At 42.8% G+C, this 24,942-nt stretch overlaps 1 protein-coding gene across 10 annotated transcripts in view; it reads left to right on the top strand.

Moving 5' to 3' along the window:
- The window catches only part of AUTS2 (activator of transcription and developmental regulator AUTS2), a 990,679-nt gene that overhangs the window by 314,610 nt on the left and 651,127 nt on the right, over positions 1 to 24,942 (top strand). The window contains exon 1 of one of the 10 annotated variants that reach the window (XM_073315301.1): positions 17,705 to 18,011. The exons of the other annotated variants lie outside the window; for them this stretch is intronic. Within the exon in view, the coding sequence (XP_073171402.1) occupies positions 17,964 to 18,011 (48 nt within the window). The 5' untranslated portion in view covers positions 17,705 to 17,963. Of the gene's footprint in view, positions 1 to 17,704; positions 18,012 to 24,942 lie in introns of those variants that run through there. 10 annotated transcript variants of the gene reach the window in all.

Here is a 24,942-nt window from a genome sequence, read left to right as displayed (position 1 = left end):
TTTTGATGGCAGCTGCGGGATTAGACCCAGGAGCTTAAAAGATTAAAGAAACCACTAAAAGCAGCTCTGAGGAAGTGAAGGGTCCGTTTGTCTGAATGTTTGTGTTTTCATGCTGGTTGTTGAGTAGAAAATTGCAAACAGGCTCTGCCCTGCAGCGGAAGACTCACAAACATCTGGGCGTTGCAAAGGCATAGCCTTCTGTTCCAACCACATGCTTGGAGGGCAGCTGGCCTGCAGCGTAGTCTGTGGGCAAAGGAATGAAAGCTCAGTGCATGCATTAGTAATCAGAATTTCATGTCTGGGATGCTGCATGGTAAAAGTGTCTTTCCGGTACATGTTCGCTCCCTCCCTCCCTTCTCTAACACACATAACTCAATTATTTAATGCCCTACAGTGTGCCATATTTTCTTAATGACCAAGATGGAAACTTCGAAATTGAAAAACCCACACAAAATGGCAGGATGGGGTGAGCAACAATTCCTTCTTTGATCATGCTAACTGCTGTTGCTTACACTGCCTGTTAAATTGCAGGGAAGTTTTTTTTAGAATCAGTTTGATTCTTCTCCACATGGTTCCAGTCAGTTAGAGACAAGCAGCACATACTACCTTAAGTGAAAGATGTTCTGATTCTTTAGCACCATTTCCCCTTCTCTCTCCACACCCACAACCTAGTACCTAGAAGCAGCTGTTTCAAGGAGTGGCTGTTTTTTTATGTGGCACTTGGCTCTATGAAATATCTGCTGCTTTCGGGTTGATCCCTAAACATTACCAGTGGTGTGTATAATCAAACCAAGGCTCAGGAGTGAGGTAAGCCAGTCTCCCATACATCACTCTAAATAAGCCATCCCATGGCACAAGATGGACCTGGTGGATGTAGAGCAAGCCCCTGGTGCCCTCTGCTCTGCTAGGGCAAAAAGAATGTCACCAAGCACATTAGGATTATTAACATTAATCTAATCTTTTCATTTGTCAAACAGATTTTTGAGTACATGGAGACAGCTTACTCTGTTCTTAAGACAGTGCGCCAGATCAGCCTGTAGTTTGGTCTGTAATACCGGGTGGATTTGCCTGGATTTTCAAGTAAATACATTATGTATATGGTTTACAGATTGCTTAGGCCGTCTGCATCAATAATTAAAATGTGTGGGTGGCCACTCTCTGTGCTCCTCTAGAGCGTCTCCCCTCTTTCATTTGTGCTTTCTCCCCTTATTTTTTTTTTTTTTTTACTTCCTCTCCTAAGGTAGGAAAATAAACCTGTAGCAGGGAGTGTGTCAAAGCCACACTGGTGAACCAACCTTCATTTTTTTCAGTATGCAGAGGGCTTCTGTTCCTGTTGTGGCTCATCACAGCTCACAAAACCAGTCTGACCTTTGCTATTCTCTGTAAAGACACTTGGATTTGGCCTTGTCAAGGACTGCCAGCCTGTTTCCTTAACTGTTAAAACAATCAAACCATTTCAATAGAGGCAGGACGATGAAAACCAAAAACAATCTTTTAAGTCTTTCACAAAAGAGGCTTCCCAGTTTTATACTATGTTGTTTTTCTTGCTGTATTGTCCAAACCAAGGGCAAAAATTATAATTTGTTCAAATACTGTGAGATGTAATGTAAGAACTTGATTACAACAGTCCAGAATGCTATTAATGCCACTTCTATTGCATCTTGTCATCTTTGCTACAAACTATTATTTAAATCTGTAGCATGCCACGAGAATAACTAACCACTCCCCCATTCATGTACCTCTCCCCTGCCTACCGTGGAAAAGTGCACAGAGTTTTTCAGAAATCATATTTTAAAATATACAGATATGAGCCTGATTCCTGTGTACGCTTTGGACCTGGTTTGCAGAGGTGGCATTTCCAGCTTCCAGGATAAACTTGGAAACAGGATAAACTTCCAGTTGAACGGAGAAATTATACCAAGTTAATTAAAGGAGGTTCTCTTCTCTTTTCCTGTCCTTGATCCCAATCCTTTTGAAACCTCTTCACGCATACAGTAACTGGCTTCTCCACTCAGAAACTCAGTGTGAGAGCCAGGTTTTAGTAAATGAACCTATTTGGGAACCCAGTGCAAATTATCATCACAATTGCGAGCCTATATGCTGGAGCCGGTCTGTCTGCTGCTTGATGAACTCTGGCAGGGATTCCCAAATGGTGGTAGGCGTACCCCGACATCTCTTTGGGTATGCAGGAGAAATTATATAATGGTGGATTTTATTTATTGCATTTTGATAATGGGCTAATCAGATGATGCTATAAAACTCTGTGGGAAATGTGTTTATGTAAAATACAGCAGTTAATTTACTTCAAGATATACCAATGAGAACACACACACAGGTAGTGTTAATTAGAACACACAAAGCACCACTGATGAGAAGAGTAAGGGGTAGGTGGGGGCAGCTGGTAGATCTGGAAGGGGGAACACAATAAGAAAAGTTTGGGAACCTCTGAACGATAGGGATTTTCATGAGCCTACCACTCTGTCTGTTTTTAAAAGTACAGCTCTTCCCACTTAAGCTTGGCGACTGAGGGTTCTTGCTCTCCACATTAGAATTATAGCATGGGCAGCAGCAAATATAGCTTTTGCACACTGACCCACTAACATGCTTCAGACCTGACTGTATCTCCAGTGCTTTATGTACAGGAAGTAATTAAACTGTTATATAGGGACACTGATGGCATGGTCTGTCCTTGCATTAGCATAGCATACAGTATACATATAGCAACACTGTGCCAAATTAGTACAGCCCAAAACAATCACACATGTATTACGATATACGGTGGTGATTGTAGCATTTTGGTACTGCTGAAACGCTTACTGCAAACTACGTAGTGCTGTAGCTAGGAGTGTGAGCATTTGAGTAACTTCCAAATGTAATCCCTGCCTGCTGAGATGGAATGAGCTGCAATTCTTAACTGTACTGAAGAAATATCAGTATATATGCACTGGTTTAGCTTTAGCTGGTTTAAAGATCAAATATTAAGTATTGTATGCATCACATGTAAAATACCTTGGGCAGCTGTTGTGTTTTGGTACAAAGTAGTGTATAGATGTTGCAAGCTAAAGGTGTTCCAATCATTTCCAAACATTACCTGTTCTCCTAGCTGAAGGATAAAAAGGTATTTGAATCTCCATGGTCTGTTCCATCTTTGGCCTCTGCTGAAACTGCTCACTAGAATGATTTCTCTGATTTGTGCACATCTTTGGAACTGGACTGAGATGAGTAACTCATAGGTTACCAAAGAGCTATTGCAGGATAACAACTTTAAGTTATTTCTGACCTGGACTACTCTTAGACCACTTAGACCATGTCTACGCTTACTACTAGATCGGCATTGCTGCAATCGATGCAGCAGTGTTGATTTAGCAGGTGTGGTGAAGACCCGCTAAGTCAATGGCAGAGTGCTCTCCCATCGACTCTAGTACTCCAGCTCCCTGAGAAGAGTAAGATAAGTCAGCAGAAGAACATCTCCCTTTGACATGACTGTGTGTAGACGCTATGGTAAACTGATCTAAACTATGTCGACTTGAGTTACATTATTCACATAACTGAAGGAGCATAACTTAGGTCAACTTACCACGTTTGTGTACACCAGCCCTGAGTAGGGTTGTCAGGCGTCCAGTTTTTGACCAGAATGCCCAGTCAAAAGGGATCTTGGCAGCTCTGGTCAGCACTGCTGACCAGGCCACTAAAAGCCTGGTTGGCCGCAGTGGGGCAGGCAGGCAGGCTCTGTGCCCAGCTGCGCGTGGTTCCTGGGAAGTGACTGGCAGTTCCAGCTCCTACGCAGAGGGGCAGTCAAGGACTCCATGCACTGTCCCTGCCCACAGGTGTTGCCCTGAGCACTGGCTCCGTAGCTCCCATTGGCTGGGAACCGCGGCCAGTGGGAGCTGTGGGGTGGTGCCTGCAGGCGGGGGTAGGGTGCCGAGCCCCCTGGCCACCCCTCTGCCTCGGAGCTGGAGGGACAAGTTGCCATTTCCCAGGAGCCCTGTAGACTTCCTCCGTCCCTGGGAAATGTGGGGTTGCCTGAGGCGAGCGCTGACCAGAGCCTAAACACCCTCCCATGCCCCAACCCCCTGCCCCAGCTCAGAACCCCCTCCCACACTCTGAACCCCTCATCCCTGGCCTCACCCAGAGCCCGCACCCCCAACCAGAGCCCTCCTGCACCCCAACCCCCTGCCCCAGCTTGGAGGCCCACGTGCACCCCAGCCAGAGCCATCACCCCCTCCCACATCTGAGCACCCTCCCACATTCTGGACCCCTCGGCCCCAGCCCAGAGCCTCCTCTTGCACCCCAAACCCCTCATCCCCAGCCCTGTGAAAATGAGTGAGGGTGGGTGAGAGGGAGGGATGGAGTGAGTAGGGGGTGGGGTCTTGGGGGAAGGGGTGGGGCATCAGGGAAGGGCAAGGGTGTTCTGTTCTCTGCAATTAGGAAGTTGGCCACCTTAGCCCTGAGTAAGCTGAAGCTCATCCTATTGCATTAGCAGTTCAAGTTAAATATGGTCCACGATGCAGAATCCTGCAGGTACCATTTGATGGACAAAACATAGTCTGTGTATTAAACTGTCTAGTATGGTCTGCCATCCAAGTCTTAGTATTAAGACTGGTGATGATCTATATCTGACATGAACGTAACACTATATCCTGGACCATCGCCTGAGGTCAGACACGACAGGCAGTTGGTTTGTCCAAGTTGCACCTTAAAAACTTAGGGAAGAGCAGCCTTTATTAACATTGCTCTACAACTGTGGAGTTCTGCTTCTGTACAGTGGGCTTACCCTGTGCATTTCTTTTCTCCTGGTCAGACTGGAAGGGAAGTTGTGTGGATGTGAAAGGAGATGACTGTGTGAATCATTGAGGGGAATCTCAAAGGGTCTGAGAGAGGTTTTTGGATTGATCAGTTCCCATTGGTCAATCCAAAAACATTCATCAAGAGTCATTGCTGCTTAGCTATCCTTGCTGTATTAGAATATGCTGACGTAATTGATGTATTGCCCCTTGATCTAAAAAGTATTAACTCAGCTTTGTGAAAGTAGTTGTGTTCATTGTCCTTTTCCTGTGACCACATAAGCAAAGGGAAAAGGCTATGTAGGCTACAAACCCGTCTGTTCTCAGAAAAAGAGTTTAAAAAAAAAAAGCTGAATCTTTTTAATAAACTGGTGTAATTGCTGATCTGTTTAAGTGGAGACATATGATATGTATGTTTGTGACAGTTTTCTGGAGGAATTGTTCGGCTAGTGCTAAATAACCAGCCTTATTTTGCGAGAATGCAAATGTTATTCACAAAGTATTACCATAATTGATGCACCAAGCCACTGTAGAGTAAATAATGTGTTGTGTGGGGAAGCAAGCTAGAAGTCAATGAATATTAAAGAACATAACCTAATTTTTACAGTGAAACTTCACACTCATTATAATCAGTCTGAAGTTAAATGGCAATATAAGTTAAAATACAAAGCAACCTGCCAATTTTAACTTCTATATGATATATATTCTTGTACGGTACTATATGTATGTATGTCGCATGTGCGTGTGTACATACAGGGCTGCATTCTCTATGCAGGTTCAGCCGTTTTTTGCTGCTGTGTGCTTTTGTACATGTAGGGCTCCATGCATGTATGCATACAGACAAAGCTACAGTCTTCACTCCGTTTGGCTGATTCTTGCTGCTTTCTATGTGCAAAACAGCCTTCAATCAGGATTCAAATGACATTTGAGCGGTCTGCTGCTGTGTGGAAGTCCCTGAGTGGTGTAGATCCAGTGCAGTGGCTTCAATGTCATGCTTTGTCCCAGCTCCTGCTGCATGGGGAGTGACTGGGGACAGGACCACAGGTCCTGGATCACTGCTATCCTTGTCTCCTGTAACATCCCTTGAAACCCCAGGCAGCCAAGTCATGTTAATTGGATTTCAGGATGCTCTCCGTTACGCCAGGGGGAGGTGGAGCATGGCAACCTCATGATCGAGGGAATACAAATCAGTTTTGCATCCTTCCCCTCCTGAACTGCACCAGGTGCCAAAGTTTGAAACCAAGAATCTGGCCCACGCTGTTTTTTAATATATATCTATATAGGATCAGTAACCTCGATTGAGTGAGCTTCATGAGAGTCAGTGTAGACAGGCTCTGTTGTCAATCCCTCTTATCCCTCTGTCTTTGTAATGCACAATAATACATTCCTCTGCTTTGCAAGGTAGGTTTTACAAATGGGGTTACTGAGGCTCAGAGAAATTGAGTTGCCTCACACTGCAAGCCAACAGTAGTCTGGCATTGAAGCCAGGCCTCCTGAGGCTCATGCTCTAACCACTAGATATGCTGTCTTTTTGTTGCTAGGAACAAAAAACAAAAAGGCTTGGTTTGCAGCAGTAATAGAAGTATGTCTAGAGCATATCTGAACTCCAAGCACTTCACAAGTATTTACTAACCCTCACAAATACCCCACTGAAGTTCTACTCTTTTTACTGATAGAGAAAGAGGTGCGGAGGGTCACATTCACCCCTGGGGCACGCTTGTGTAACTTGTGATATGTACAAGGGCTGTGGGTGCTTAACACTGTCAAAGTCAGATTCAAGGGTCACAGAATTTGTCAGACCACTCTGTTTATTAGCAAAGCGCTTTGCCAATGCACCCAGATATGTGAGCCCCCTGCAAAAGCTCAAGCTAACTTATTTATACAGATAAGCCAAAGCCAATTTAACATAAGAGACAAAAGGAAGCAGAAACTGACAAATATACATACATATCTTATTTGCATACTAACATTTACCAGTCTCCTAGCTCAGTAGCAGCTCTAAGTTAATTCGTTTGAGGACCCATTGTCTCACACTCTTTAATGTTTCTCTTCCTGACAACTATATTTCAACAAACCCACCAGATGCATTTCTTTAGTGAATTATAATTTTAATATAATTCATTCTACTTTCACAGCACCTCTAAGGATGAGTGCCTATATTCTCATATTAGTCACCCAAAAAATGAGATGCTCCAAACTAGTGGTTATATTTGAAAATGTGTGCTGGAATAAAATAGTGTCAAATTAGCACAAAAAGCTGCTAGGAAGTTGTGACCACAGAGGCCTATTAGTGACTTTACTGCTCTTGTCAGGTATGACAAACTCACTACATCTAAGACATTACTGTCATATTTACATATCAAGAATGAGGTGTAGGATATCAAATGAAAGCTCGTGACACACTGGTCAATAATACCATTGTGAAATATATGTATTAATACCATATAAGGAATTATGGATACTTACTGATATTTATGCTTTAAAATCTGTAACCAGACTAAGGGAGAAACAGGTTTTCTTCCAGACCAGAGGGAGGATAGTTATCTCCCTGATTCTCTAATGTAAATTGACCAGAGACAAAGGATAGTTCATTGTCGAAAGACCCTGGAGTCTGAACTACAGGGATTCATTCTGACTGGTGATAAAAACAATAAACTTTTGTGAGGATAAGGAGAAGCAAAAAGACCTTTTGGTTATCCTTCATTGAGAGAACAAAGAGATCATTGCTCTTTGCATCTATGAGTGATGGATCCCCAACCAAGCAAGCTGGTGATGCTGAGAAGTGGCTATAGGTGAGAACTGTTTAGACAAAGCTTGGAGCCTGCTAAGGCTATAGGTCAATACTTAGAAGCATGTTATACTTTTGTTTTATTTGTAACTATTTTCTGTTCTCTGCTTGGTATCATTTTAATCTTTGTTCTTTTTAAATACTTATTCTTGTTTTATTATGATGTCACATTAGTGCTGTTATGTTAAAGGGAGGTGTGCATCCTCAGCTGAGCTAAGAGGCTGGTGTGTATTTTGTCTCTTTGGAAACAGCTGAATTGGTCTGACTATGGGCATCTAGTGACAGGGCTGGATTCTGCAAGGAGAAGCTTCTGCAGAGTTGGGGAACTGAAATTTGCCTGAAAGGCAAAGTGGGACTGGTATAGTCCTAAGGAGTTTTTTGGGGGGGCTGGCTAACAGACTAGGGTGGCAGGGAGCTGTCACACAACAAATTCCTCTTTTGCTAAAGCAGAACGGTGACAGGGTGACTTAGTTCTGGACGCAGGGTCACTGAAGAAATTGTGTCTAGCATGATGGCTCAAATCCCACAGGTTATGGAAACGCACCATTGCACATCTCATAATGTTTTAAGTATGCAGTAGTGCGAAATTGATTTAATTTTTCTTTAACATTTTTAAATAGTTCTACATTCAAACAACAAAGAACAACAATGTAAGGTCAGAGAAAAATGCAGCGTTACCAAACACAAACTAGAGTACAGGAAGTGTGGCACCTATTCAGCAGAACACTCAAGCATGTTTTTAAGTCTCATTAGTCAGATCCTCAAATGCTGTAAATGGTCATCACTTCATATAAGTCAGTGGAGCAATGACCATTTACACCACCTGAGGATCTATTCTGCTGTCTTTAAAGGGATGTGTTTAGAGTTAAGCATGTTCTTAAGTGTTCTGTTGAATAGAGGTAAACTTAAACACTGGCTTAAGTACCTTGCTGAATTGGGGCCTGAGTCCTCTAAACCTTGGTGTCTCCTTATTTCCAGAACTAAATGCTTTCTTAGGATTTTGTTTGATGTTGTATATATAATATCCTTTACACCTATACCCTTTTTGTTCCTTTCCTTGCAGTACATCTTTTTTTTTTTCTTGTTGTGCAATTCCTGTTCCATATGTAAGTGATGGAGATACAGGAATGCCTAAACGTTGTACTACAAGGTGTTACTTAGCAAGGCAAGATGATGGAGCATCCCAGGAATTAATCTGGTCTGTGTATGTGAAGCTGAGACCTGTGTAGGTCAGACCACTTGTGTGTTCTTAAAATGCAGTTTTTTCTCTTGGTAAGGTAGACCTGCTTGGAAAGTTGAGAATCAGATAACCAAGAACTAATATCAGAACTAGGTCTGAGTTATTTAAATTGTTAAAACAATGTCCAGGATTGTACAAGCAGAGTTTAACCTTTCAATCACATAGACTCATAGACTCATAGATATTAAGGTCAGAAGGGACCATTATGATCATCTAGTCTGACCTCCTGCACAATGCAGGCCACAGAATCCCACCCACTCTTGCAATAAACCTCTCACCTTTGTCTGAGCTATTGAAGACCTCAAATCATGGTTTAAAGACTTCAAGGTGCAGAGAATCCTCCAGCAAGTGACCTGGGCCCCATGCAACAGAGGAAGGCGAAAGACCCCCACGGCCTCTTCCAATATGCCCTGGATTCCTTCCCGACCCCAAATATGGCAATCAGCTGAACCCTGAGCATGTGGGCAAGACTCACCAGCCAGATACCTAGGAAAGAATTCTCTGTAGTAACTCAGATCCCACCTCATCTAACATCCCATCACAGGCCATTGGGCCTATTTACCATGAATAGTTAAAGATCAGTTAATTGCCAAAAGCATGTTATCCCATCATACCATCTCCTCCATAAACATATCAAGTTTAATCTTGAAGCCAGATAAGTCACTTCTTTTGTTTGGTTTCAGAGTAACAGCCGTGTTAGTCTGTATTCGCAAAAAGAAAAGGAGGACTTGTGGCACCTTAGAGACTAACCAATTTATTAGAGCATAAGCTTTCGTGAGCTACAGCTCACTTCTGCCTTTTTTTAAAGTTTCAGATATAAACTGCAGCATTTTTTGTCTGAGAAATGAAAAATAGCTATTTTAAGCAACCTTCTGAGTAGCCTAACACATGGCATTGTGGCACAATTACTTATGTCATGTAATGTCAGTGGCTTTCCTTGATGTAACCTGATATAACTCAATATGCCAGAAATAACATATTGTGAGCAATCAGGAGGCTGGCTTTGATTAACCATACTGGGTATAGATGTGGCCAGTCTGTCTCTTGTGTTTGAATATGTAAACTTAGTATGGTATATATCTCGTTTCAGAGTAGCAGCCATGTTAGTCTGTATTTGCAAAAAGAAAAGGAGGACTTGTGGCACCTTAGAGACTAACCAATTTATTTGAGCATAAGCTCATCCGATGAAGTGAGCTGTAGCTCACGGAAGCTTATGCTCAAATAAATTGGTTAGTCTCTAAGGTGCCACAAGTCCTCCTTTTCTTTTTGGTATATATTTCGTCATCTATAAACTTTGTTTCCCACTCTTTGAACCTTTAAGAGGTGGTGGTGTTCCTTAGCCTTAATGTCATCCAGAAGGGTGAGCTCACTTGTGAATTAAGTCTGCCCTACCCCTGCACTCTGCATTAGTATTTCACGAGAAAAGTTGGCTCTTCAAACTGTCCCTTTTTCTTCATAACCTAAACTGTGTTCTAGGTTCCCTTTGAGTCACGAAGCAACGCTTAATGGTTGTTGTTTTTTAATCCCAGCCCCAAGAAAGAGGAGCCCTTCTGATCCCGTATATCCTGAGATACATAGGGGTGCTCTGGGCTGCTGTACTTTCCCACACTGGATGATTACTGACATGAGCAAGAACACACGCATTCAGGAACGAAGGAAATTACCGATTTTTGGAATTGGTTTGCCAGTGTCTTTAAGAAAGAGTGAGTTTTAAAAACTGTGCTGTGAGGGAACACTCCTTATGTTGCTTTGCTATTGGAAACCCAAGATTGGCTCCACATTGGTGTGGCTACCGTAAATTATACCAAGGAGTGAATGTCTGGTGGGTAGGGATGGGATTAAACTAATATAAAGCTGTTGGATTGACACACTTCGGCATGAAAGTCCTCCTTCCATAAAACAAATGCACAGAGGTGATGGGAGTGCCTGCTTCCCCACCTCACACTAGCTATATGGCATGGAACCACCCTGAATGATCCATCTCTAGGGGGTTTAGAGATAGATTTGGTCTCCAAACCCATTTAATCTTTGATCTCTCTGCTGAGTTTCTCAACCATGGTGCTGGTTACAATTACTGGACACTAATACACTAGACATTGGACACCAACTAATTTGCCTGTATGCTAGGGTTGCCAACTGTCTAATCACACAAACCCAAACACCCTTGCCCTGTCCCGCCCCTTGCCCAAGGCCATGCCCCTACCCTGCACCTTCTCCGAGGCCTTGCCCCCCCCACTCAGTCCATTCCTCCCACCTACCCACCCTCACTCACTTTCACCAGGCTGGGGCAGGGGGTTGGGGTGTGGGGTCTGGGAGGGAGTTGGGGTGTGTGCTCTAAACGGGGGCAGGGGGTGGGGTGTGAAAGAAGGTGCGGGATGCAGTCTCTGGGAGGGAGTTTGGGTGCGGATGGGGGTGCGGGATGTGGGCTCTGGGAGAGTTTGGGTATGGGAGGGGTGCAGGCTCTGGGAGGGAGTTTGGGTGTGGGCTCTAGGCTAGGGTAGGTAGGGGTTGAGGTGCGGGCTCCAGCCGATCGGCGCTTACCTCAGGCAGCCCCTGAAATCAACCAGCACATCCCTCTGGCAGCAGCTCCTAGGCTTGGGGGGGCAGGAGATCTCTGAGCCCTGCCCCTGCCCACAGGCACCATCCCTGCAACTCCCACTGGCCATAGTTCCCATCCAATGGCAAAGTTGGCGCTCAGGGCCGGGGCAGTCCGTGGAGACCCCCTTCCTCCCCCAGGAGCCACAGGGACATGCTGGCCGCTTCTGGGAGTGGCACGGAGCCAGGGCAGGCAGGGAGTCTGCCATAGCCCCACTGCGCTGCCGGACTTTTAGCACCTAAAATCTCCTGGTTTGGCTTCAGTAGCCTCCAGGAGATAGAGCCTGATTCCAGGAGACTCCCGGCAAAACCAAGAGGGTTGGCAACCCTACTCTACCTGGCTATCAAATCAAAATAGCTCTAAAATACTTCCAACCAGAGTTGGATTTAAACTAGAATTTCCTTTTTAAAATATGAGCATAAGTATGATTTGACAGCAGCATGTTTATGAAGAGATTTTCAGACAGCTCTTAAGATGAAGGGGCAGATGGTGCTGATGGAAGAGCATGGTTATAAAGAACTAGAAAGGATTTATGACAGACAGCAAGATCCCATATTGTTGTACATGAGCCAGAACAATGAGGATTCTCCTTAGGCCTTCATGTGAATCAAATGCACCCTGTAATCTGGGTCCCCTGAGGACACTGGAATCCTGGTTTGTTTAGCACATTGTATTAGAGACAAATCAGTTTTTGTTTTTAAATTCCCACTCATTTTGGCACCACTCCCTGGCAACCCCTGCACTGAGCTCACTGCCTTTTTGGTATGTAAAGGAGTTTGGGTGAGGACAGAGCTGGCAGAATTTTGGATTTGTTCTGAAACAGAAATGCTGCTAGGAAATGTGGCTGCTGTGAAATGAAACCAAATTGTTGACCCATTCTAAATCTTGGGGAATTGGCCACCTTCTCTGGGAGGTGAAAAGGGAGACACAATAAAGGCCTCCTAGTTTTTGCATTATTTTAAACTAAATTCAATCTCCCTTGTTGAGGTATTCTGAAGACCTCTGATCTTTGGAAATGTTTGCACCTTTACAGAACTCGGATAGCTTTGCACTCTGCTCCTAATAGTTTTCCACCAGTCACTGGTTTTGGTGATGCTTTAGAATCTGCGTATGAATTCTGAAATATTCTTCCCTTTCCTAGCCTGTGAACAATAATTCTTCGAATGCTTTGGTGGAGATGGCAGCGTATTCGTTGTTATATAGTTTACGCCCCAAATTTGTAACAATCTCATGCTTAATTTTATTGTCCGAAAGGCATAAATGCAACTTCAGTAAAATAAGGCCAGATTCTTTCCTGTTCTGGTGGTAACAAAAAGCCAGATGAAGGCAGCTGAGAATTTCTCCAGTGTGGATGTGATCTCAGCTGGTTCAGAGCTGACATGCCTGCCTCCACCCAATCCCAATGTACCTTTTTGTAGAGGGCAGTGCCCTTTGAACCTTTAGGCTGCTTTAACCTATTTTGGGGCTAGCACAGATCATCCAAGAAAATCAGGGAGCCTTAAGTGGTGGATCCATTGTTTCGTCTGGCTTCTTGGATTCTCTACTGGTCTTCCCAGTTAACTGATACTTGTGCATTTAAATCTCACATGTATGAAGTGAAATAGGGGTCAGATGGCTTGCAGCAACTCTCCAACCACAGTAGCTACAGAAGGGAAGTTTAGCAAGGCACGTTTTTCTAATCATTGTCTTTTTTGTTTGCCCCCCAGGGCAGGAGCAGACACCGAACGCTTGCACGGCTAAACAACATAGAAACACATACAGGGTCCAGGCAGGAGTCATGTACTGTTTTGCAGCATCTTCAGAGTCAAATCTAAGATGTCTCTTTGTTTTGTTTGCCCCGTGTCGGTATCTGGATGGCTTGGTAATGGGGGACAGTGAAAGCATCGCAAATCATATGTGGTGCTATAAAGGATTATTAGGGTGTGTTAACAAACTTGGACCAGTGAACTACTAAAAAGCAATCTAGTAAAACAAGCAATTTTCATTCCTTTTGTATCCTACTTCACATTCTAAACTACACTGGGCTATGGCAAAATCTACTTAATAAGTCTAAAGGAAGCCCTTTAATTCAGGACAGTTGCAGATGTTATGCTGAAAGACAGCTACCTGTAGAAAAGGCCCCATATTTGTTCTAGCTGTATACAAGTAGGATCTACAGAGTAAATGACTTCATCTTGTTGATGGATTTATGAAAGAGGTACAGAACAGAATAATTTTGGACATGGCTGTTTTCATGTATTAAGGGATGAATTCATAACAAATGTTTTGTTTGTGCGGTGACAATTCCCTTAACAAGCGAAGATGAATTGCCTAACTGAAGCTAAGCTATTGTATGATGAACTGTTTAGACAATAGCTGTATTAAATATGAAACGCATACATTGCAGACAAAATGCTGACATAGGGAGCGTTGAAATAAATGATGGTGCTGTTCTCAAGTCATAAAGATAAATGCTATGTTGAAAATTAAGTGGTTGTGTTCTCAGTGTGTATACGCACACACATGTTTGTGTAGCTGTCTGTGCACGTAAGCAACAGTCAGACTGGTTTGGTATTAATTGGTGTCTTTGGTAGTCTCAGCAGCGATGTAAAAGATTAAGTGGGCATGGAGAGCAGCTCCACGTAGATCACTGTTGAGCTGGAGAAGCTTGCACTGCTACTGCCCACTCTGTGATTGTCCTGTGGTTATAAAGGGTCTCTAGATACGTCAGCCCAGGCCACTCATGTGCACTAGATTCACTGAAAAAAAATTGTATAAGAATAAAACTGTAACATAGAGTTCCTAAGCCATGGAACACAAGGTGCCACAAGATGTTATTGAGTCACTGGCTGGTTATCTCCAGAGCCCTGGATCCAGGGTTCAGTTGTTACTTTCCGCCACACCCCTGTGCTGTGGACAATGTGGGGCCACGCTATCACAATGGGAGCGTCAAGAAATACTGTGCCTCAGGTACAGTCCTTCCCAGAGCTCCTGAATTGGCACAAGTCTAGCTCCTGCTACTCCCCACAATGGGGTGTGGCACAACATGCTGTTCTTTGTGGACGCTGGCATTGGGAGGGTGGGGATATGCTTTGATCCATCTCCTCCCTGCCTTAGGTGGGGTGGATAATAGCCAAGACGGTGTGAGCAGGGAGCGTGTTGCTGTGCAGAGATTGCAATTATGGCAGTCCCCTATGCAGAAGTATAGGGTAGGGGTTGAGTGGCTCCTTGTACCATCTCCCTTCCTGGCACACCTGTGTATGGCCTAGGCACACTCTGGTCCATTTATTTATTTGCTACTTCAGGCAGGGACTTCTACTATGTGAGGAAATTAGAAGCCAACACATTTTAAACTGCTCTGCTTTCATCTGGTCTTCACGTACACTTGCAGTTTGAATCTTCCCTTTCCCTCATTGTAGTTAGTGTGTGACATCTGTATATTTTCTGAAATTTCCCATTGTCTCCATGGGTCACAACGGAGCATACCAAATTCAGGACAAACTGCTGAGAAATAGGGCAGACACACTCCAAAGCTGGTGGTTATTCTCCCATAAGATATACCAATCCAGCAACAAAAGTAAACATCTGTCTCATCACACTGGTTAACAAGGATCAAAAAAGCAGCCTCCTTAGGTATTCCAGTTCTTGTACCACCACCAAAAACACTAAACTTAATGATGAGTAGGTATTTAAAACCAATGGGTTCTTCTGATCCCAAAGGACCAGCCACATACCCAGGCCAATATGCAACTCAGATCTTACCCAATAATCATGGTGTTGCCAATCCTTTAGTATCTAAAATCTAAAGGTTTATTTATAAAAATAAAGAAAGAAAAGGGAGAGAGTTAAAATTAGTTAAAGGAATCAAATACATACCAAAATTGCAAAATTCTTGGATCAGGCTTGTAGCTGTGTTGAAATAAATTGCTGGCTTAAGTCAAGACTCTGGTTGCTGCCAAATCATTGGAAGGTTCTTGCTCAGTCCCTTGATTAGAATGCTCCCATTAGTGTAAGTTCATAGTTCAGAGATCTGAGCAGGAAAGAGGCAAAATGGGCCTTTTATAGCTTCTGCCAAGTAAAGGGGAAACCCATTGGTCTAGTTTGTGGAAAATTAGAGGTAACAAGATGGTGTTTGGAGTCACATGGGCAAGTCACATGTCCATGCATGCTTTGCTTAGTCACAGTCAAGGCCGTTACCCTTACTCTACTTAGAACGTTCACATGAAAGCCCATGAGGTGTGGATGGGCATCGTCCATGGTGAATCGTGTGCTTTGATGGGCCATTCAGCTTGAATAGTCCTTTCATGATGCGCTGGCTAAATACCTTGTGGGTGTTACCACGTGAGCCAACACATTTTAAATACAGGTACATAGTTAATATTTATAACTTCAGACGCTAAAATGATACATGCGTAGAAATAGGATAATCATATTAAGCAAATCATAACTTTTCCATTGACACCTGACTTGACACACTTTGTACAAGATCTGTTGCCGTTATATAACAGTGGTAGCAATGATCTACATGTCATATTTTAATCAGATAACGTCACACCCATAAACCAACAGAGGCTGAAATTTTCAAAGCCGTTTAAGTCTTTTCATCACAACTTTCATTAAATTCAGTGGAAGTTGTGCACCTACATCCCTTACGCAGCTGTGGAAACCGCAGTCGGCAGGTACCTTAGTGGCCTCAGTTATTTGGTCATCACAGCATGTATTTCATACACTGTCCAGTGCTTTCTGCATTAAGATCACCTTTTTTTGGCAAGGAATATTTAGGATTTAGGGTCTATTTTTCATCTGGGTCTTAGCCCAGCCTATGTTTATATATACTGGTTGGGGGAGGCAATTTTGGGCCTGCAATAAATTTTTAGGCACAAACAATAACAATTATAACACTAAAAGCCCCATTTAGATTTGATACAATTATAGGAACAAAGCATTTTGTTCTGAAATCATTAGCCTAATTTGCAGAATATTTAACATGCTAATCTTTGAGCCCACAATTGATGGCCAGCACCCCCAAAACCAGAAGCTGTATTGAAAAATGACCCCCAAATTTTGTGTTTTGAAGAAATAAATAGTTGTTTAACAAAGAAGAATCATAGAACTCAAAGGGACCTCAAGAGGTCATCTAATCTAGTCCTCTGCACTCAAAGCAGGACTAAGTATTATCAGGACTAAGAAAGATGGTCTCATAGCTTAGGCACTAGACTGGGACTTAAATATGGGTTCACTTCCCAACCTTGCCACAGACTTGCTATGTGATTGTGGGCAAGTCACTTAATCTCTTTCTGCCTCAAAGTGGGATACTGCTTCCCTATCTCATACGGCCGTTGGGTACATAAATGAATGTTTGTTGGGCACTAATATGGCCCATAAGCTCATTGTATAGTAGTACCTACATAAATGTAAGAGCAAGTAATTTCCTTCGTGAGGTTTTGTGCTCAAGTTGGGGTGCTGAGCTCATGTAGAGTACAACAGGATACATGTCTATTTAGTTATTACTCTTAGTATGCAACAAATAAAATGGAAATAAAATAGTCTGCTTTTTTTCTATCCTGCCTTTGGAACCTGATATGCAACAGGTTCCAATATGGAACTGGAAGTGGGGAGCTGATGATGAGGTGCAACTAAGATGGGAAATTGAGAACTAATCCTGCATTGGCAGGGAAGAAATGAATGGTCTAATAGGTCTTTTCCAACTGCAATTTCTACAATTCTATGAACATTATTCTCACGTTGTGGGCTGGTAAATGTGTTCACACATGGTCTTGCAAAATATTAATCTGATGGTATCAAAGATTAGTCTGTCCCTCTGTCCAGGAGGAGGGAGGCTTAGGAGTGAGAGGAAAGAGTCTGGCTTTTGATTGTGTGCTCTGGTTACATGGCTATGTTACTAAAGCTGCAGAATTGGAAAGGAGATATTTGCTTTATGCTTAAGAGGCTTTATTGTTTCTAAACTATATTTAGTTCTGTAATCTTTCTTTTGAGATGGGGGGAGGAGTATCGGGGGGGCACCCTAAGAATGCTGCTGTCCTGATTAGTTGGGGAGGAAGGGGTTAAAGCCACGTGGTGGACTCTCCGAAGGGGCAAGCGCTGTTGTCAGAATAATGTTTAGCCAGGTGTTAATCTGTGCCTGGAGGGAAGTGCTGGAATTCATTATTCATCCCACTGGGGGAGGTCCTGGTTCTGGGAGGCTGCCAGGTCTGAAGCCAGCCTCCTGGCTTGACTGACATGTGCCATTTGTGATGAATGCAGCTGACGTCCATTTGAGGAATTCTCTTGTCAGGCAGCCAAGCTGACAGAGAAACACAGAGTGAGGCATTCAGAGAGCACCGTTTCAGAAGGCAAGATCGCGCTCAGCATTAGGAGGGCACAGAGGGACAAAACTGGAGCCACAAAGGGAGAACCTCTTTTTTGTTTTTTCTTTCCCTTTGCCAGCCCCCTACAATCCCTCACCTCTCTCAAGTACTGTTTGGGAAAACGCTGGCTCTGGAGGAATCTTGCTGGCACACTGCTGTTCCTCAGCAGACTAGCTTTTTTCCCCCCTCAAGGGCAGGAGGTGAGACAATGATCAAGTCAAGTTGGTTCTATGTCAAGTTCAAGTATGCGGAGAAGGTAAGTCAATATGTTTTCTCTTCCAGCCTTTCCCAAGGGAGATGAGCGTGTGTATCCCTCCAGACCCCATCTCTTGACAGGCAGTTCTCGCCACCAGCAGAGCTGATGCTGCCTAGAAGTTTCACTGGTGAATGCATTTTCCCATGGCTTAATTTTCTGATGAAATCCAGCACAGTGCAGAATAGTCACTTGAAACCTGACAGGTAGCAGGCAGCTGGAACTGTAGCATGGTGGAAGGAGAAGAAAATCTTGGATCTAGTTCCTAAGGCAGTCTCTTTTAAAACAGCAGTTGTAAAGATGTGCTTCTTTTCTTGCGTGTGGGGATCTGAAGACAGAAAGATATCTTGTTCCGTGGAGCTGGTTATGAGATGTGACCTGCTTCTGTGCGGAAATGGGTGCTTTAATTTCTTGAATGGTGAAGCAAATGTTTAATTGTCATTAATTCTTCATGAGAAAAGAGGCCTTTATTGATCAAACAGGAGGAAAATGTATTTCAAGATGGTTTAACTACAGTATTTTGATACTTTGCAATCTAATTGAATTCCTAATGATTATTACTGACATAATGTGTTCCCCCTTGGCTCTTATCGATCTCCCTCTGTCTTGTCTGTGCCTGGTGTCCTTTAGCACCTGATTGCTGGAGGTGGGGGACAGATGATGGATTTACACTGAAACATAATTGCACTGAATATCTCCCTTGTGAGGTTTTCTTACCCCAGGCTAAAGATTGATCTCATTGCTGGTAGCCCTGAGACCCATTCAGACACAGCCTTATTATAATTTTCATCCCAGCAAAATGGTGAAGAGTCAAAAACAACTTTCTGAGAACCACAAACAACAATCACCATCTCCCCTCCCTGGCCCTGATCATCCTTCACCAATTTTCAAATCTGTCTCTCAAAAGAAGAGACAAACCTTTCTATGTTTAATGTGCATTTACTATTCTGGACAGGAGTCTCGTGTTGATTGATTTTTCTTATGTTTGTGCCTCAGGTTTTGCTACACATCGTGAAAGTGTGTACGTTTCATTTAACAAGATGGTCTTATCATTATTGCTGGCTGCAAATAGCACGTTTAATTAAGCCACAGATTTAGCTTTCTGGTTTTCTTTTTTTGTTTTGTTTTGTTTTGCACAGTATTACACAGAAAACTTGAGTACAAAACCCACCTTATTAAATACCCATACATGACCTCACCTGTGCCTTCCCCACCAACCACTTTAGGCCATCAGAAGAAACATCATAAACTAAAGCTCGGATTTATCTTAAAACTGAAAACACCACAGAACTCTGCATATTTAGTATATGAAAATCCTCCTGGAATTAAAAATCTAATTATCTAAAAATCCAGCCGTCCAGTTTTGAGTGACAATGGCTTTTTCTAAGCCATCATGTGCCTCTCAGGTGTTTTTTTTCCCTCTCATCTTAAAATTTTGGGATTTATTTAACTTTTTTTTTTAAACACTCCTTGTAATTCAGTTAAAGTTTAAAAAAAAATCCTCAGTGACTGAACAAGGCAGATAATGCTGCTGCTCTTTCATCATTTGGGGACAAGCTTACTTTTTGTTTTGTTTTTAGTTACATAACCTGTCACACCAGTTCTGTCAGACAGATTCTCTGAAAGCTACAACTTGGGAAGTTTGAGCATGGATGAAAACAAGGAAATTCGTCCCTTTTTATTAAAAACAGAACTAACTCCCTTCTCCCCCCACCTCCCAAAAACCCCCTCTAGTTTTACCACGGTTTCTTCTGAAAGGTGCCCTTTCATTTTATTTCATGGTGTAACAACACTAGTCTTTTGCACTTACCATAATGCCTTTCAAGCTGGAAAGCACTTGGAGAAACTAAGAAACTGTCTACTTGAGAGAGTAGGGTTGCCAACTCTGACTGAAGTTATTCCGGGAGATTGCCTCCTCCCCCGTGCCTTAGTGTCATTTTCTTGAAATATCCTATTAAAATATCCTGGATTTCTTTCAATAGTCACTGGGAGATCAATAAAAAAAGGAGGACTTGTGGCACCTTAGAGACTAACCAATTTATTTGAGCATAAGCTTTCGTGAGCTACAGCTCATTTCATCAGATGCATGCTCAAATAAATTGGTTAGTCTCTAAGGTGCCACAAGTACTCCTTTTCTTTTTGCGAATACAGACTAACACGGCTGTTACTCTGAAACCTGTGTGAGAGAGGTGCACCAGTACTAACTTAAGTGATTTAAAACTGATTTAATTAAACTGGTGCACTTCCCTGTATAGGCAATGATTATGTAAGCGACTCCTAAACCAAAATAAGTGTCTATGAACAAGTTTAATTATATGGGTTTGAAAACTGTTCCGTTAAACTGTTGCAACTTTCCCATGAAGACAAGGTCTTAGGTGTTGATTTAATCTAAAGAGAAATAAACCACTCTTAAATCCAAGTGAGTGTCCACACAGACTTTTCTCTTAACGAGTGTTAAATCACGCTTCTAGTTAAACTGCTGCATGCCTAAGGTTAATTAAGCTTTGCTCTCTTCATGTCAGTTCAATACGTTTATTATCCCTAGTTGAAAGATGAATAAATTAGGGTAGAAAGAAGTTGTGACCTTATTCTGATTCACAGCAATATCTTGATAGAGTTCCATTCCTCAGGTGGAATCTGTAGATTACGCTGGTCTCTGTGTAAAAAAGTTCCTCTGACTTTTTATTGCCCAATTTGTGTAGCTGAAGTTGACACCCTTCACTCTGGCTTGATCAAGTAGCTTTGCAGCCTGTCTGTTCCTTGTAGAATACTGCCCAGCTCAGTGACTGAGGTCCCCTTTGTTTGCATACAGTGTTATAAATGTGATATTTCAGGTAGCATATGCAGTTATAAAATGTCCCTCCTGTACAGTCTGTGGCCCTGTTTTACCATCCTGGAGTATCTGTGTTTTACTGCTGCTTAGCATTGTATTGATGAGGAGCATCAGCCATCGTAACCCCACATCTTCAACGTCTATGTGGCTGCTGCTCCTCCTTAATTGTATTGTCTGTAGCTTCAATACTAGAGAAGGGCCTGAATCAAAAGTCTGGGCTCCCTTGAATTGTGAGGAAGTTCAGATCTGGGTCAGAGCCTTGCTTCTCGGACCCATCTCTACTCATTACCTTTCATATGCTACTCTGATGTTCATAAGCCCCAATACGCCACATGCATTGTTCCTCTTCCTTCATACTGGCTGGCCCACCCAGCAGCAAGTTCCATTACCTTGCTGCACGTTGGATTGCTCCCCACTCCTTCTCTGTTAGTAACTCAAGTGAATGAAGTGGGTCCCTTGGCCACAGCTGGTGGCGGTGCCTTCCCAGTGTTCTGCTCATTCCATTTAAAGGAGTTCAGGGGCTAATCCACCCTAGGGGTACACAGTGTCCCCAAGGGATGAGAGAACATGGGGATTCAGCTGCACTTCCTCACACAAGCCTGCTGGGGGAATACGCTTTTTCCAAGAAAGGGGTGTGCCAGCAGGGAGCTCAGAGGCCTGAAACCTCTTCTTGGGCTGTCTCTAAATGGTGGCATTGAATCGGATTGTTGAGCTCTCTTACACTATGTCTACATGGCACACATTGAGGACTGGGGGGGGGGGGGTTGTTAGCTGCAGTGGAGCACAGCAAAATGTTGCTCTCTAACTGTCCCGTGTGAACACTGTTCACGCCAACTAAAAGGTATCTAGTTGGCATTAACATGGTCCTATGTGAAAAAGGACTATGTTAAAGCAAACTAGGTGTCTTTTTAACTTGCACCAGCATCGTCCACACAGGACAATAAAAGTACAATGGTTTGCTGTTCTCTGCAGTTCACGCCCCCCAGAGTCTGCAGTGCAGTGTAGGTAAATCCTTAGAATAAGAGACCACTTAATACCGGATTTTTTAAAAAATATGTAATTTGGCCTATTAGTTCGTTCAGGTTTTCCAAACATTTGTTCCACATTGTTGGACAAATAATATAAAACCACTTCATAGTCATATGTTTGATTGTTATTTTATTATTCTATTATAACAAAACAAAAAATAATTTGTCCAATTTCCTCTCCAGATTGTTGCAGATCAGCTATGATGTCCTATTGCAGAATTCTATTGGAACAGGAACAAAGTTTGTTTCACCTTACAAAGGTTTAATGTAAGGTCATTTGAACATCAGGCTTCTTTATACTGTATGCATATTCAGTCTGAGTGCATTTACAATGAGTTACAATTCTGTGGTAGAATACGAATAATGATGATGATACTAAGAAATCATTTTGACTTGGGAAAAACAGGGAGATTATTGGAAGGTAATGACATTCTGGAAGGTTTGGAAAGTATGTAATTAGGCAACAGGCATAGGCACTCTGACCTAATTTGTTACTGCCTGTGTCATGAAGGAGCTTGTGAATAATGATGGGGAAATTGAAGGGGTTTTGCTTTGTCCTTAAAAATCCCTATCCCCTTTATTAGGCTTATTGATCTCACTGATCCCAGTCTCCAACTGAGGCAGAATTCCCTGTTTCCAGCAGGGCTGCAGGAAGAAAGTGACATTCCTAGCAGTAACATTAGATTAAAACACCCAGTGCCTAGATACAATGTGCATTCATCTCCTATCCTGTCCTACTCCTGTGAAAGGCAGCTTACTGTTTTGACAGCTTAAAGTAAAAAGCCTTAGGGGCAAGCAACCACTTGAATGTTCCAAGGGCTTCATTTCCAATGGAAAGAGTTCAATTACAGTCATTTTCCTTGACTAAGTACAAAGAGGTAAATGGAACCCCTGTTTCAAATATTAAACTCGCAGACTGTATTACCAGTTGTACTTTGGCTGCATCCTTTACTTTCAATCTAAATCAAAGCCCTGATTCCAAATTACTTTTAAAAAGTATGATGAGGTGTGCACCTAGTAATTCAGCCACTTGTATTAAAGAGTACATAGTACATCAAATGTGACTTTCATTAGACCCTGTTGCTCTTCTGGCGATCTGGATGCAGTTGGCATCCTTCTCGACGAGCAAGAAGAGTTGTATCTTGAAAGGCTTCAGCACAGCTGTAGCAGAATAAGAAAGATAGATGTAGATTAATCTCTTGGTGATGTGTTCAGAGATTTTAGTGATTTCTCTGATCCATACATTTGCTCTATTATTTGTCTCACCTTTCATAACAGTGGTTCGAATGAGACCTGCTTATTTATGCACAGCATGGAACAGCCTCTCTTCCCCATCACACTTTTTCCCCATGCCGTCTTTCTCCTGGCAGCGCACAAGTCAGATTTTCAAGAACTCAGCCACCACATTTGGGACTAGATTTTCAAAATTGCTCCGCATTATGACACTTTTATGATCAGATGTTCAAAAGAGTTTAGACACTCCGTGTGCAGAGCTCATTTGAAAATCTGGCCACTTACTTTGCTATCTCATTGGGACCTGAGCTCACTTGAACATCTAATCCCAAATGGTGCTGAGTTCTTTTGAAAATGTAGCCCACGGGACCTGATCAGAAGCCCTCTGAAGTTAGTGGGAGCCTGTCTATTAACCTTTTTGGGATCAGGCCCCTCTAGTGTTGTGGGGGGAGGGGCATGGAGGGGAGAAAGGACAGGGAATTAGTTGGGCTGGATGCTTGTCCTAGAATGAATGAATTTTTCTTGGAAGCTGAGTGTGTCTACTGCTTCATCATCCTCTCTAGGAAATGGTGCCTCTGGAAATTAGGAATTTGCATTCAAATGTAAGTCTCTTTTGGATGAACGATGCTTAGCAGGGCTGGTTATATGTGGCCACATTTTCTGTTGATTTCCTGTCATCGTCAGTTTAGACATAGGTGTTCTGGGTGTACAACCAGATGTCGCTTGCTTAAATTTTCCTAATTTCTTGGGACAGATCTTACTCCCGCTGAATATTGGATCAGGCCCATAGTATTTAAACTAGTGAGTTATACTATAAAGGTGTCTATTTTAGTGCCTGTTTGATTTAGTGCTGAAAATGCTGGCTGGATATTCACATCAAGTTATTTTCACATTCCCAGATTCTTTTGGAGAAGAATGCTGCTTGCTGGAAACAATCACTGTTTGTTTCCACTGATCTTTTTCAAATTGGCAAATATAATTTATTTCCAGAAATATTTCCAGTTCTGCATCATATACAGCTAGAACCTGGATTATGTATTCATAATATTAATATGACACTCCCTGGCTTGAAGGAAATGATACCGTGGAGAGCTGTCTCTTTCTCACTTACGTTGTAAAGAAATATATTTGAGGCCTATTGTATGTTTTAATTGTTGGATATTTTCCCTTGCCTGAACGGCAATACATCGTGTGTATGCTTTATTTTTCAAAGGCATAACTTTCTCAATGTGCAACTGCAGCTACCAGGATGACTATCTCTTTCCCTGCTGCTTGCGCGCAAACTCTGGGCCAGAGCCTCAGCTAGTGTAAATTGGAATTCAATAGAGCTACGCTGATTTACACCAGCTGCACATATGTCCACGTGCATCAGGCAGTGGGTAGTGCATGGGAGTAAACATCATGCCTTAAATTTCATATGGTTTGTTAAATGTATGCCCAATTGCAAAGCCAGCATCATCACCAAGACTAGGCTTCGCTTCATTCTAGCGTTGGGTTATGAGGTTATCTGGCATTTCATCAAATGCAAAGCTTCTTAAAGGACTGTACATGTTTGGTGACATCGGGGTCAAGCCTGTGCTGATGCTGTAATTTTCTCAAGGTTGGCAAGTGGAGTTGTTAATGCCTTCCTTTAAACTGTTGTTAATCTCTTTTTCAGAAATTCTGGGCCGAAGGGCTGTATTTGGCTGGCATGCTAACTGCAGAGAGAGGGCCAGATTGTGTCTTTGTGGTCTTGTGTGCCACAACCAAAGCTAGATGGTACTGAAACTCTCATGAAGAAATATCATTCCTATGAAATAGCCAATCAATACAGAATTCTAGGTCGAACTTTTAGCTGTGG

The sequence above is a fragment of the Lepidochelys kempii genome, chromosome 17 (genome assembly GCF_965140265.1).
Source record: "Lepidochelys kempii isolate rLepKem1 chromosome 17, rLepKem1.hap2, whole genome shotgun sequence".
NCBI classification, from domain to species: Eukaryota; Metazoa; Chordata; order Testudines; family Cheloniidae; genus Lepidochelys; species Lepidochelys kempii.
This window is presented reverse-complemented; position numbering and strand designations above follow the sequence as displayed.